Genomic DNA, 15279 nt, shown 5'->3' on the forward strand with positions numbered 1-15279 from the left:
CTCACAATAGTAACGAATATACTGTGTGATACGTTGGTTAGTGGTAAGAACGCAAGGTATGATGTGTTGGTTAGAGCATGTAATGAGTTTGAACCTTGCCAAAGACAAAATTATGATATTTAAGTGGTGAAGGACAGAGGGACGCCAAATATCCACTGAGTTTTGAACTGTGCGCTACCGGGCCTCGAGGATTTCTCGGTTATTAAAAAACAAAATAAATACTTAAACTTTACTATAAACTGTTCAAAGTAAGTCTGACCTACAGAGTTGAAAGCTCCAAATATAAATTAGGTTTAGAAATGAAATAGTTATTCTCTAGAGATGATCCAAATGGGAATTCTTTTGTATTAAAAAAAAGAGATTTAGTGCTCAAATGCTACTTTTAGGGTGTGCATATATGAACACTTGAATAGATGATGGAAAGGGGTATCTCTTATTGAATGCATAGTATAAATACAAGTTACAGTAACCAACTTTTTAGAGTTTTATGTAAACCAAATAACTAAAGAATCCTATCTAAATCAAATAGATAACTCTGAAGAACTAACTATGATATCATCTAGTCTAGAAGATAAATGCAATCTAATCTAAAGAGATAAATACTAAGAACAAACTAATAATTACTAGTAATAGAGGTTGTTGGTCCGATACGCCCCCTCAAGTTAGATTATGTGTCACTAAGGCTAACTTGAACAGATTGCGATCAAAGGCTGGTTTGGCAAGTGCTTAAGTAAGCGTATCAGCTAGTTGGTCAGCTGAATGAACATGAACAACTCGAACCGCCTTGCGTTCAATATGGTTGCACACAAAATGAAAGTCCACCTCGACATGCTTCATGCGACTATGAAGGCCCGTATTCTCGCTTAAATAAGTGACACCAATGTTATCACAGTAGATTGTCGGGGTATCTCTGATAGGAAGCCGCATTTCAAGCAATAGGTTTCTCACCCATAACAGTTCGGCAAGAGCATTGGCAACAACTCTATATTCAGCTTCAGTTGACGAGCGAGTGACAGTTTTTTGCTTTTTTGAAGACCAACTGATGAGGTTTCGGTCAAGGAACATAATATAACGAGACGTGGAGGATCTGTCAGTGAGATCTCCAGCCCAATCGGCATCAGAATACACGTGCAGATTGAAATCAACGTTCGGGGACACACGCAGGCCAAACTGAATTGTACCACGAAGGTACCTGAGAACACGTTTCACAGATTTCCAATGAAGATCAGATGGCGATTGCATAAACTGGGACAATTTATTGACTGTATAGGAAATATCCGGCTTTGTAAAAGACAGATATTGAAGTCTGCCTAGGACTCGATGATAGCGAGTTGCATTTGTTAGCGGAGCCCCATCAGAGTTTTAGCAACGCAGAGGCACTCATTGGTGTGTTAGCGCTCTTACAATCAGCCATCAATTCATCATTCAGGATCTCATTAACATAATTAGCTTGAGAGAGAATAATATCATCAGAACTCCGAACCACCTCAACACTAAGAAAATAATTAAGATTTCCTAAATATTTAATTGAAAAATGAGAGGGAAGGGAAGATATAACCTCATTCACAGTGATAGAGTTGCTACCAGTAACTATGATATCATCAACATATACCAAAATAAACATGAAACCAACGTTGCTATGCCGAGTGAATAAGGAGTTGTCAGATTCAGTCTTGACAAATCCCATGTAGGAAAGATGGCCTTTGAGTGCATTATACCAAGCCCGAGGTGTTTGCTTCAAGCCATAAATTGCCTTGCGCAACTTACAAATATGAGTCGGATTATTACCACAAGCAAAACCCGGAGGTTGCGTCATGTAAACCTCTTCTTCAAGGTCACCTTGAAGAAATACATTGTTGACATCGAGCTGACGAAGAGGCCAGTGAAAACGAAGGGCAACAACAAGTATGAGTCGCACAATGGTGGGTTTGACCACTGGACTGAAAGTGGAGTGAAAGTCGACACCCGGCCTCTGAGTAAATCTCCTCGCAACCAGTCTCGCTTTGTAGCGATCAACAGAACCATCCGCTTTCCTCTTAATCCTGAAAAGCCACTTACATGAAACAAACTTCTTAGAGGGATCATTTGGAACAAGTTCCCAAGTGTGGTTATTCAGTAAAGCATCAAATTCATTTTTCATTGCAGCTCTCCACTCCGGATGTTTTTGGGCTTGTTTGAAAGTGTGGGGTACGAGTGTAGGTTCCAAGTGAGTGAAGTAGTCAAAAAGCTTTTTTGGTTTTTGAATGTTATTTTGTGAACGAGTAACTATGTGATTGGGAGAGGAAGGATTGTGCGGCAGGAGTGGTTCTACTTGGTGCTCAACGGGAGGAACAATGGTGGCAGGTGGGGGGGGCATCAAATTTGGTTTGATTTTGGGTTCGGGGTGCCCCGTTGATACACTAACAGTGGTGGCGAAGAGGTTGGGATGGATTTGGTTGATGAATGAGGTAAATTATAGAGAGTTTAAAGGGTGGCAGAGGTCGGGCAAAAGATGAATGCGACGAGGATGGACTCGAATAACGAGAATTGTTAGGAGGAGATAGAGTAGGAAGAGATAGTGTCACGACCCAAAATTTCACCACAAGCGTCGTGATGACACCTAGTCTCTAAGACTAGGTAAGCCGATTTTAATTACCTTTTCAAGCCATTTTTTTAAAAACTAACAGCGGAAATAATTACAAAATACAACCTCCCAAGACTGGTAGTACTGAGTCACAAACTCTAACTGAATACATAGAATAATCACGAGAACCGAATATACAATACTGTTTGATTACAAGTTAACAGTACAATAAAATAAAAAGATTCAAGGGACTGCGACGACCAAGCAGCTCTACCTTGAATCCTTACGATCCCTCTTTAACTCTGCTCAAGTCCGTTGTCTTCAATACCTGGCTCTGCACAAAAATGTGCAGAAGTGTAGTATGAGTACGCCACGGTCGGTACCCAGTAAGTATCAAGACTAACCTCAATGGAGTAGAGACGAGGTACAATCAAGACACTCACTAGTCTAATAACCTGTGCAATATAATATACAAAATAATAGGAAACAAATAACAATAGGGCAACATGAACAACCACTAATATACACAGCAGACAACAAGAATACCATTAATATCGCTCAACAATTAATAAGTACAATTACACCCAATTAAATCAAGTCCTTCAAATAAATGTCTTTCACATATAATTCTTCCAAATAATTCTCTTTCAAATATAATTTTCTCAAATAATTATTTTTCATATATAATTTCCTTAAATAAATATCTTTCCAGTACAATTCTTTCCTATAATACTTTCTAAGTAAAAATACTTCCAAATAAATATTTTGAATATAATTCTTTCAAATAAAAAGTCACCATGTGACACCTCATTTCATAATCATAAAAATACGGGTCTAACCTCATTTTCATATTTTTCGTAAACACAAGTCTCAACCCATTTTCATATTTCCACGACACCTCGTGCCCATAATTAAATCATCATATTTTTCCGGCACCTCATGCCCTTATTTCATATCACAACTGCACGAACAATTCGCGTGCCAATTATCGTTATCATTTCATAAAACAGATTGTTATCAATTTACTATCAACAAGACCTATTGCACAAGGCATTAAAATAGACACAAGAAAAATTACAACATCACATAAAAATTATCAACACCACAACCCCACATCATCACATATCGTCCCTGACAATAGCCACCCTTATCGCTTCTATTGCCACCCTTATCGCTCCTATTGCCACCCTTATCACTCCTATAGCCACACTTATCGCTCCGTCCAGACAATATCAATAGCCACCCTTATCGCTCCTATAGCCACACTTATCGCTCCGCCCAGACAATATCAATAGCCACTCTTATCGCTCATATTGCCACCCTTATCGGTCCTATAACCACCCTTATCGCTCCGCCCAGACAATATTTCAACAAATACAACAATAGTAAAATGTCACCCTTATAACCACATAATATCAACGGTGAAATGCCACCCTTATCTCCCCAAAATATCAACTCACACAACACAATAATTTACACGGGAAATTATCACAACAACATAACAAAAATCAATTCATATCACAATTTGCCCAATGGCCACAACCAAATTCCAAAGATACAACCAAGTCAATTAATTTCACAACAAATAGCCAAAATCTCCACACAATGCGTACAACAACCCAAAAATAATCAATGGAAAAATTACTCAACATAAAACAAAAGTATTCATAAAAATCAAATTTCCAATAATTATATAAACACATCTTTTTAAGCTCATTTAATTAATTATTTGCAGAGGAAAAAATCCAAAATGAAATTAAATTCCAATAATTATCAAACCAGCAAATTCACAAAATTTCATAAATAATCAAATAACAATCACATCAAATTGTCATATAATAACAGAGTCAACAATAAGGATTTAGGCACGCCAAGTAGATGATTAAATATACGCCAACAATTATCTAATTTACTACAGAATATGCTCAAGACTTTAACTCAATAAAATTTGCACATTAAAACCAAGTACGTACTCGTCACCTCGTGTACATGGTTTTTAATTACACAAATTGCACAAATTCCAACTCCGATCGACTCGAATCTAGTCATAATTAATTAGATACAGTCAACAAAAATTATAGAATCAATTCCATAAGAAAATATTATATTTTTCAATAAAAATTTTAAAATTAACTCAAACATTCATTCGTGGAGCCCACGTCTCAGAATCCGGCGAAAGTTACGAAATACGAACACACATTCACTCACGAGTTCAACCATACTAAAATCATCAAATTCCGATATCATTTCGTCCCTCAAATCGTGATTTTTTCATTTCGAAAGTTTTCTTCAAAACCAACATTTTTCCTCAACTCAAAACACAAATTAAATGATAGAAATGAAGATAAAAATCATGGAATATATTAAATACTAAGTGAAGAACACTTACCCATTTGAATTGCTTGAAAAACCCACTAAGAATCGCTCAAAACCGAGCTCTATAAGTCAAAATATGATAAAAATGGCCTAACCCTCGATTTGGAAATCTTATATTCTGCCTAGGTGATTGTGCATCGCGAACGCGGAGAAGGGATCGCGTTCGCGAAGAAGAAAAATGAACTGCCCAGTTGTGCTTTGCGAACGCGGAGAGGAAAAATCTAATGGCCCACTACTGACTTACGTGAACGTGAGCAAAGGGCCGCGAACGCGAACAATAAGAACAGGAAACCTTCGCGAACGCGAAGAAGAAACATGAGGCTGCCATGAAGAGCTTCGCGCACGCGAGTGGCTAATCGCGAACGCGGTGGAGGAAAAGATGAACCTTCGCGAATGCGATGGTCTGAACGTGAACGTGAAGAAGAAGTATAAGGTGGTCAGCAGTAACACTATGCGAACGCAAGGAGATCTTCGCGAACGCGAAGAAGAACACCAGAAAACAGAAACAACAGTTCAAAAATAGAAGAAAGTGGTTCGTATCCCATCCGAAACACACTCGAGGCCCCCGGTACCCCGTCTAAACATACCAACAAGTTTCACAACCTAACACGGATTCGCTCGAGGCCTCAAATCACATCAAATAATGCCGAAAATATAAATCGCACCACGAATCGAACTTATGAACTTCCAAAACTTCCAACTTCTAAAACTCGTGTCGAAACCTATCAAAGCAACCCAGAATGATGTCAAATTTTGCAGGCACATCTCAAATGACATAACAGAACTGTTCCAACTCTCGGAATCGCATTCTGACCCCGATATCAAAAAGTCAAACCCCAGTCAAACTTTCCAAAATTTTGAGTTTCACCATTTCAAACTTAATTCCACTACGGAGCTCCAAATAATTTTTCGGACACGCTCCCAAGTCCAAAATCATCATACGGAGCTAACGGAACCAACAGAACTCCATTCTGGAGTCGTCTTCATACAGTTCCAACTACGGTCAAAATCCTAAGACTTAAGTTTCCTTTTTAGGGACTAAGTGTCCCAAATCACTCCGAATCATCCGTAAATCGAACTCGACCACACACGTGGGTCATAATATATATTGCGAGGCTGCTCGAGACCTTAAGTCACTGAACGACGTATAAATTCTTAAAATGACAAGTCGGGTCGTTACAGATACATGAGTTTGTGAAGATCCCAAATCTGCTGGTACCACTGGTGACACGCCGGGAATCTCAGGTGGAGGTGATAGATTTGTATATGGAGTTTCATTAGGAGATAAAGTATGAAGGAGGGGGGGATTCTGCCGTGGGTTCAACTTTGGGGATTTTATTTTGTGTGGGGTTTATAATGGGTTGGGGTAATTCTGAAAATAAGGGGAATTGAGAGGTGGATTTTGTGGGTTCTTTATTTGTGATTTTATCCCATACCAGTCTATGTGATTTAAGTGCAATATTTGAAAATAAATTTTTGAAAGGAAAAATATTCTCAAAAAATTGCACATCACGATATAAATAAATTCTTGATGACACATGATCAAAACACTGGTGGCAATGATGGGTTACAGAGAATCCGATATAAGCACATGGAGTGGACCTAGGTTCAAGTTTATTTTTAGAATAAGGTTTGAGCCAAGGATAACATAAACAACCAAAAATTTTAAGGTCATCATAATTGGGTATTTCACCAAATAATTTTTGAAATGGGGGTTGGTTATTTAAAAGTGGGGTGGGAAGACGATTGATTATTTGCTTGCTTGAAAGTTTGATTGCTTGGTCCCCCTTAATAATGCTTTAAAAACAATCAAAGTTACATGACTATACCTATGAAAGTTGGAAAATCACACTTAAAGAAAATGCAGCAAAACTACTCTATATTTACAATGAAAAGGACTTAGTCTTCTACAAAGCAGAAACAAGTCTGTTGGCAGCAACTTTGTCTTTAGCATCAGGGTTTGCGTGCGCGACATTGTCTACGCGTGCGGCGCTGTTGGCATCTACCTGTGGCTAGGCGCTGGTGATGGCTATCGGTGGGGTGACAGAGGCACATGCGCGCTTGTCACTTGGAGATGCCGAAATCACGGGGCCGACCGTGGTGACGGGCGTTGGGAGGCTGGCCAGGACGCCACTGGGCGCGTTCAAGGGGTCATGGGACATGGTTGGAAAGCCGCCCATGACATTCTCCCCCACCTGAGTTGGCGACGTCCTCGGCGCCTTCCTTGCAAGGTAATCATCAATCAGGCTCTTATAGGCTTTGAGGTTTGTTCCCCTATCCCAAGTATTCTCCTCTGCATCACATCTCTGCCATTTTACCAAGAACTCCTGGTGATCTTTTCTTGAGGCTTGAATCACTCGATCATCAAGAATAGCTTCAGCACGCCTTTTTCCGGTTGAATTGGGACCTCGAATACTTGGTATTGTGAGTTGGCTTCGTGAAGGATCCTCCATATCTTTCCGAAAAGGTGTCAGGAGACTGACATGGAAAATAGGATGGATTTTCCACCAAGCTGGGGTATCCACCCGGTAGGCAACTTTCCCAATGCATCTTTCAATGGACAATGGTCCAATATATTTTTGCAATAGGCGAGGGTCATGGACCCCTGCAAACAAGTACCGCTTTGGGATTTTGACCATCACTTTGTCTCCCACCTGGTATTCAACAAAGCGGTGATTCTGATCAGCATGCCTCTTCATCCGTTTTTGGGATTTGACAAGATAGCTCTGCACTATCTCCAAATTTTGCTTCCATTCTTTTGAGAAGCTAGCCGCCCGAGGAGATTTTGACATGTTTGGTGCGTTCACTGTGTGTGGGAGTAGCGGTTGCTGTCCGGTAACAATTTCAAAAGCGCTTTTATTGGTACTTGAGCTCTTTTGTGAATTGAAACACAGTTGAGCAGCATCCAGAAGCTTCACCTAGTTCTTCTGTGATCCGGTCACAAAGTGTCGGAGATATTCCTCTAACATGCCATTGAATCGCTCCGTCTGGCCATCACATTACAGATGAAAACTTGAGCTATGACTCAATTTTGACCCGAGACACTTAAAGAGTTGGGTCCAAAAATTGCTAGTGAAGCGTGAGTCCCGATCACTAACAATGTCTTTAGGTAGGCCCCAATATTTGACGACATGAGAGAAGAATAGTCGAGCTGTATCTTTTGCTGATATATATTATGGGGCTGCTATAAAGGTAGCATACTTGGAAAACCGATCCACCACAACCAAGAAAGTTGTGAGATCTCCGACCTTGGGCAATCCAGTGATAAAGTCCAGGGAAACGCTTTCCCAAGGTCTTTTTGGGACAGCTAGTGGTTCTAAGAGCCCTGCCTGCGTCAAGCGGTCTGACTTATCCTTATGGCATACTAGGTAAGTCTTCACATACTGAGCGACATCATCGACCATTTGAGGCCAATAATATGCACGGTGAAGCAATGCCATGGTGCATTCCTCACCGGGATGACCGGCCCACAAAGTATCGTGGCATTCCGCAGGAAGAGCCCGTCGCAGATCACCTCTTTTAGGAATATAAAGTCGGTTCCCTTTCACTTTTAGGAAACTATCTTCGGTGTAGAACTGGCGAGTCTTACCCTGTCCTACCAAATCAACCAAATACTGTGCAGCAGGATCCTTGATGAGTAGATTATGTATTTGGTCTTTTATGGTGGTGGTTACTTCGCTTCCCTTTAGGGCAGCGAGTACACACACCGATGCTAGATCAGCTCTCCGACTGAGTGCATCAGCAACATGATTTGTCTTTCCACTTCGATACTCCAGGTTGAAGTTAAATTCCTCTAGGAGTTCCTGCCACCTAGCCTGTCGACCATTCAGCTTTGGCTGGGTCATGAAATGGCTAACGGTTGTGTTATCTGTCTTGACCACGAATGGGGCTCCCAGTAGATAATGCCTCCAAAGGTGTAAGCAATGAACGACAGCCAAAGGCATAAGCAATGAACTCATGGGCAGCATAGCGCCGCTCTGCATCCTTCAGTTTCCGGCTCTCGTACGCTTCGGGATGCCCTTCTTGTAGCAATACTCCACCAAGTGCATAGTCGGAGGCATCCGTTTGCACTTCGAATGGCTTCGCCAAGTCAGGGAGGGCCAAGACTGGGCTATTAGATATAGCCATTTTCAATGCGTCGAAGGCCTCTTCCCGCTTGGGGCCCCAATCCCACGGGGTGGCCTTCTTGAGAAGTTCTGTCAGCGGCACTGCAATGAGGGAGTAACTTTTCACAAAACGCCGATAGAAGTTGCATAGGCCAAGGAACGACCTCAAGGCATGGATATCCTTAGGAGGAGGCCATTCTGTAATGGCCTGAATCTTCTGCTGGTCCATCTTGATCCACCCTTCCTCGATGACATGTCCGAGGAAGTCAATTTGTTTCTGAGCAAAGGAGAACTTGGATAGCTTCGTATATAATTCGTGCTCTCGTAATCGGGCTAGGACCTTCCGCAAATGCTCTAGGTGTTCTTCCAGTGTCTGGTTATATACCAAAATGTCATCCAAATAAACCACGACGAATTCATTAATGTATTCTTGGAAGACTTGGTTCATCAAGGTGCAAAATGTGGCTGGCGCGTTAGTCAAGCCAAAGGGCATAACCAGGAAGTCGTACGACCCATATCTTGTCACACAAGTCGTCTTGTGCTCATCACCCTCTGCAATTCGAACTTGCAAATAACCTGTCCTCAGGTTTATTTTGGTAAATACCATCGCACCACCCAGTCTATCAAACAAGTCTGCCATTAGCGGAATAGGGTACTTGTTTTTCACCGTGATTTTGTTTAGAGCCCGGTAATCCACGCAGAGTAGTAAACTACCATCATGTTTCTTTTGGAATAGCACAGGGGACCCGTATGGGGACTTGGAGGGCATGATGATCTATGTGTCTAGCATTTCCGTCAATTGTCTCCGAAGCTCGGAGAGTTCGGGTTGTGACATTCTGTACGGTGCCCGGGCAGGTGGCGTCGCACCCGGCACCAACTCAATCTCATGGTCCACAGTTCGCCTAGGCGAAAGACGCTTTGGCATGTCTTGTGGCATGATGTCTTCAAATTCCAGAAGCAACTCCTTCACGGGTGCAGGAATGGGACCCAAGCAGCGTTCTATATCTTCCATGCAGAGGGTAGCCAGGAACGTGGGTTCATGTCTTTTTACCCCCTTCTTCAACTGCAAGGCCGAGATGTTCTCGGTTGCCATCTTCATGGGAATGCACGAAATAATGCAGAACTTAGCTCCATTTTCTCCCATCATCAGTAGCAATTCTGCATACGGTGCGGGCTTGGTATTGGTCTATCTCAGGAATTCCAACCCCACTATCAACTCGAAGTCATCTATGATCACCACTCGCAGGTTGAACTTTCCTTCATAAGGTCCAAGTTTCACCGGTACATCTTTGGTTATTCCACCCACTGGCTGAGGTGGTGAGTTGATAGCCTTGACACGACCTTTGCCCTTTCCTACAACTAGGCCGAGGCACTCCACATGAGTCAAGGCTAAGTAGTTGTGGGTAGCACCTGTGTCTATCATCGCCCGAATGGGCTTGCCATTTACCTTCATGTCAATGAACATTACGGTACTCTCTTGATGAGGAGGAGTCCTCCCGTTCGCCTTATTTTTCCCTTTCTTGGCGATTGGACATGGGTCGTTCTTATTACGGATACCAGCATTGGTTCTCGCTAGGGGCTCAGAAATAGAGCCAACAATGGCATTGAATGCACCAATTGGTTCGGTCTGGTCCGCATAATCGGCATCATCATCCGTCCCATCCTGAAAAGCTTGATTGGCGTTCATCTGTGCATGTGGGCATTCATTATTCCAATGTGATCTACCGCAATGACGACATCCTGATGGGGGTTTCCTCCCCCGATCATTGTTGTTAGATGCAGCGCTAGTACTGCTTGAGGAGGGAGCCTTAGATTTGGTTGCACTCCGATCTCCTCCACTTCTGCTAGGGCCACCAGTCTTCGGCTGGCCTCCTTTGAATCCTCCTCGGACAGGTTGTTGAGGCATGTCCTTCCGGGCTTCCACCTGATAATCTCCAAGGCACTCTGCTGCTTGGATTGCCTTAGGTAACGTGTCTACCCTTTGTCTTTGCAACTCCATGCGGTCATAAGGTTTCAACCCTTCTAGGAAGGTGAAGAGTTTGTCTTTGTCCCCCATGTCGTGGATGTTCAACATGAGCGCAGAGAATTCCCGCACGTAATCCCGCATTGATTTGGTCTGGCGGAGCTCCCATAGCTTTCTCCTAGCATTGTACTCAACATTTTCGGGGAAGAACTGTAGGCGTATGGCTGCCTTCAATTCTGCCCATGTCTCGAGGGCATCTTCACCAGCCTTGATGGCTTCGTATTTCACCCGCCACCAGAGTTTGGCATCACCCTGAAGGTACATGGTAGCAGTTGCTACCTTCTTAGCTTCTTCTAGGCCCCACACGGCATCGAAGTACTGTTCGATGTCTAAGATGAAGTTTTCCACTTCTTTGTCATTCCAAGCTCCACTGTATGGCTTTGGCTCAGGAATTTTCAGTTTTTGGGCCACATGGGCGAGGTTCACAATACTCCCGGTTTCCACCTCCTCGAAGCAGGCCTTGTAAATCAGCATTGACAACATTGAGCTGGCCTGTCAAGTTGTCTATAGTTTGTTGCATGGCAGTCACCTTGTCTGCCTCTTGTGCCCTGTTGGCTAAATCCTCGGCGCGCTCCTGTTGGAGGACCTCAAATTTACCAAAACTTCCAGTTGCCTCTGTGGCTGCCGTTTGCCGGTCTCCTTCAGAGTCGCGACTGATGTTTTCTATGTCAACTTCGGCCTGGATCAGTCTGTGGTCCAGGTCATCCAACATTTGCACTAGGCTGGTCTTTAGGTCATGCACCATTTCCACGATGGGTCGTAATGCGTCAACCGTTCCCTCAAGGGTCGCGATGTGATCCCCATAATTCACCATGGTCAGAAATGGTGGTAATTGCAATGTAATCCCTCGTCCGATGTCGAGCCTAGGCTTTGATACCAACTGTTACGCGACGCCTTCCTGAAGTTCCTTGGAAGGGCGACGTAAGGCTAAGCAACCGATGTCGGTGCGATTATTGTCCGCCAACTGAGATCTCCTCCGTACGCTAGACTAGATAGTCAGTGCCGTACGGGAAAACTAATGTTGTGATCAATTCAAAGAGAGAGCAGAAAAGAGAATTGAGAATGAAAAAAAATCTTGATTGCATTGAATAAAAGCTATTACAGAAAAATAACACGGTATCGGGGGGAGAGACACCAGTACAGAGAATTGTTTGCTTGCTTGAAAGTTCGATTGCTTGGTCCCCCTTAATAATGCTTAAAAAAAAAAAACTAAAGTTACATGACTAGACCTATGAAAGCTGAAAAATCACACTTAAAGAAAATGCAGCAAAACTACTCTATATTTACAATGAAAAAGACTTAGTCTGCGCGCGCGGTGCCGTTTGCATCTGCCTGTGGCTGGGCGCTGGCGATGGCTATCGATGGGGCGACAGAGGTACATGCGCTCTCGTCACTTGGAGTTGCCTAGACCACGGGGCCGACCGTGGCAACGGGCGTTGGGAGGCTGGCCAGGACGCCACGGGGAGCGTCCAAGGGGTCATGGAGCATGGTTGGAAAGCCGCCCATGACAATAAGCATGGAGAACTGAGCTTTCCAAGTGGAAAAATTGTGACTGCCACTAAGTTTGATTGGCAGTTGGGAATCGGGGTTGAATTGAACTATGGTGTTAATACCAGTAGTGTTGTCAGCATTGATAACTCTGGAAGTGTTTCCATCTTTCGTCATTAGAGGATTTGGTGCTTGAAAGAAAGAAAAAATAGGATCGTGCTCGTTAGAGTTGTATAGACTTAGATACCATATGAACACTTGAATAGATGGTGGAAAACTGTATCTCTTATTGAATGCATAAATGAGTTTAAATACAAGTTACAGTAACCAACTTTCTAGAGTTTTATGTAAACCAAATAACTAAAGAATCCTATCTAAATCAAATAGATAACTCTGAAGAACTAACTATGATATCATCTAATCTAGAAGATAAATGCAATCTAATCTAAAGATATAAATACTAAGAACAAACTGATAACTACTAGTAACAAGGACTGTTGGTCCGATAGCATCACAGTCTGAAGTCATTAATTTTGAAATAAGAAAACACTTTGCTTATTTTAATTTCGAAGCTGCCTTACTGGAATGTTTGCCCAACAATCGAACATGAGTTCAGTGGTATAGCAGCACATAGGGAATATACTTATTTATATTATTGTATTTACGTTAAATTATATTTAATTTATTATTATTTAGTGAAAATATGAGATGAGAACGTGCATAAATTAAACATTATGAAGTGACAAATCTATTTGCATATTATATATTATTTATCGATTTGATATAAACGTGGAATAAACTTTTTTTTTTTTTTGAGAGACTGAGTTCGACTATTAGCACTCTAGAAACTGAGTTCGACTTTCGAGCACAATAAAATCCAAACTCTACGTGACTTCCAAAAGTTTCTTTTCATTAGAAAAATATCAATTTGTTGTTATTTAATCTAAAGAATCTTTCAGAATGTCTTTTTTTTTTTGTCGTTATTAATGATAATTTTCCATTTTATAACGTATTCTGCGAGAGACAACGATTTGTAAGTAAAATACTAACCATTAATCGAGACAAATGCTCTTCATGCGAAGGTTCCATTGAGAAGAGATTTTTACACGGTTGCTCACTTTTCAAAGAGTTTTCTCATAAATAATAGTAGTATTTTCTCTGCTTATTCCAAAAATAACAAACTTTTTTATCATTTTAGCGGATCTAATTTTGAATTTAAAATTGAAAGTTTGACCAATTCTATGAAGTCCTGAAAAAATTTCCTGAATTTAAAAATAATTTTTCCTACTCCCATACCTGCTCTTTGCTTTGTCAGGGAGACTTTTGGAAGATATTTCCTTCTCTTTCTTACAGAATCTTCGCTAGAATGGCTTGGAGCACATTAAAGAGGAACTAATATGATAAAATATAAAATTAATATACTAGAATACCACTGTAAGTTATATATTAATACTATTAAATATCATTATTATACCGTGTATATAATATAGTAGAATACCATTGTAATTTATACACCGTTAAATACCATCATTATATCATGTATATAAATATTTATAACGTATATATATATATATATATATATATATATATATATGTGAAATAAATACACATTTTATACATACAATGGCTGAAACAATTTATGAATGATATGATAGTATTTTATATATATATATATGTATGTATATGTATTATATTGTATGTGTATATCATAAATACGTCATACATGATAGTATTATATATATATGTATATACCATTAAGATACTATGAATATATACTAGTAATGTATATTCATATATAACATTACTATTCATCATGTATTTAATAATTATACAACACAATGTATTATTAAAGTTAATATATTATAAGTATAACAATTAGATTTAAAAGGTGAAGGAGAAATGAGACCATCTTGAGGTAATGCATTAAATGAGGGAGAGAAAGTTGTGGGAATGATTGTTCGAGCGTTATAGGTTTGTGTTAAAAATATAGTTAATTAGCTGTCATGTTTGTTAATTACTTATTATTGCTAGTACTCTATAAATTTTTTTTAAATATTGGCTAAATATGTTTTTTCCTCATTGAAAAATGCGTAAATAAATAGTTTTGGTTTTACCTTTTGAGTAGGATTCCAACTAATTATGTTTTTTTAAAATCTAATTTTAAACGATGAGATTTTTTTTCGAAACACATGGTCCTACAAACACCATTCTCATCAATATATTTTGGTTTCTTTCATTTTCTTTGTGGTCCTTCTCTCATTAAATTATTGTATATCATGGTCGTTCTAGTTATTTTTTCCAATCAATAATCTTACTTTTCCATTACCTCTTGATTCCATTTGTATGAAGTAATATTATTTAATGAATTAAACAATTTTATTTAAATATTACTATGTTTTAAATGGTTTTGAAACTTTTACAATTCTTTGACGGTGCTTCAACTTATCAAGGATATGGCACTTGACATGAAAGTGTGGAGGTCTAAAATTAATGTAGAAAGCTACTAGGTAGTCAGAAGTGTTTCTTTCCCGTTAAGTTGTATTAGTGTTAGTCTTGTATTTTATTATTGCTAGACTTCTATTATTACATATTATTTCTTTCGCTTCATTATCTTATTATTTTTTTGTTGTTATTTGCTTGTTACTATTGCTTTATTTTTATCTTTCCTTGAGCCTAGGGTTTATCGACAAGACGACAACAAACTCTCTACCTTCCAAGTAGGG

The 15279-nt window shown here is 40.2% G+C and overlaps 1 protein-coding gene across 1 annotated transcript; it reads right to left on the minus strand.

Annotated features, from left to right (window-relative positions):
- Positions 1-10231: 10231 nt before the first annotated feature.
- LOC138893068 (uncharacterized) lies at positions 10232-11813 on the minus strand. Its single transcript, XM_070176838.1, has 2 exons — positions 11598-11813; positions 10232-11527 (listed from the first exon to the last, which is right to left on the minus strand). Exons 1-2 carry the CDS (start codon positions 11811-11813, stop codon positions 10232-10234), a joined length of 1512 nt encoding a protein of 503 aa, XP_070032939.1.
- Between the last annotated feature and the right edge of the window lie 3466 nt (positions 11814-15279).

The sequence above is a fragment of the Nicotiana tomentosiformis genome, chromosome 5 (assembly GCF_000390325.3).
Source record: "Nicotiana tomentosiformis chromosome 5, ASM39032v3, whole genome shotgun sequence".
In the NCBI taxonomy this organism is placed as follows: domain Eukaryota; kingdom Viridiplantae; phylum Streptophyta; class Magnoliopsida; order Solanales; family Solanaceae; genus Nicotiana; species Nicotiana tomentosiformis.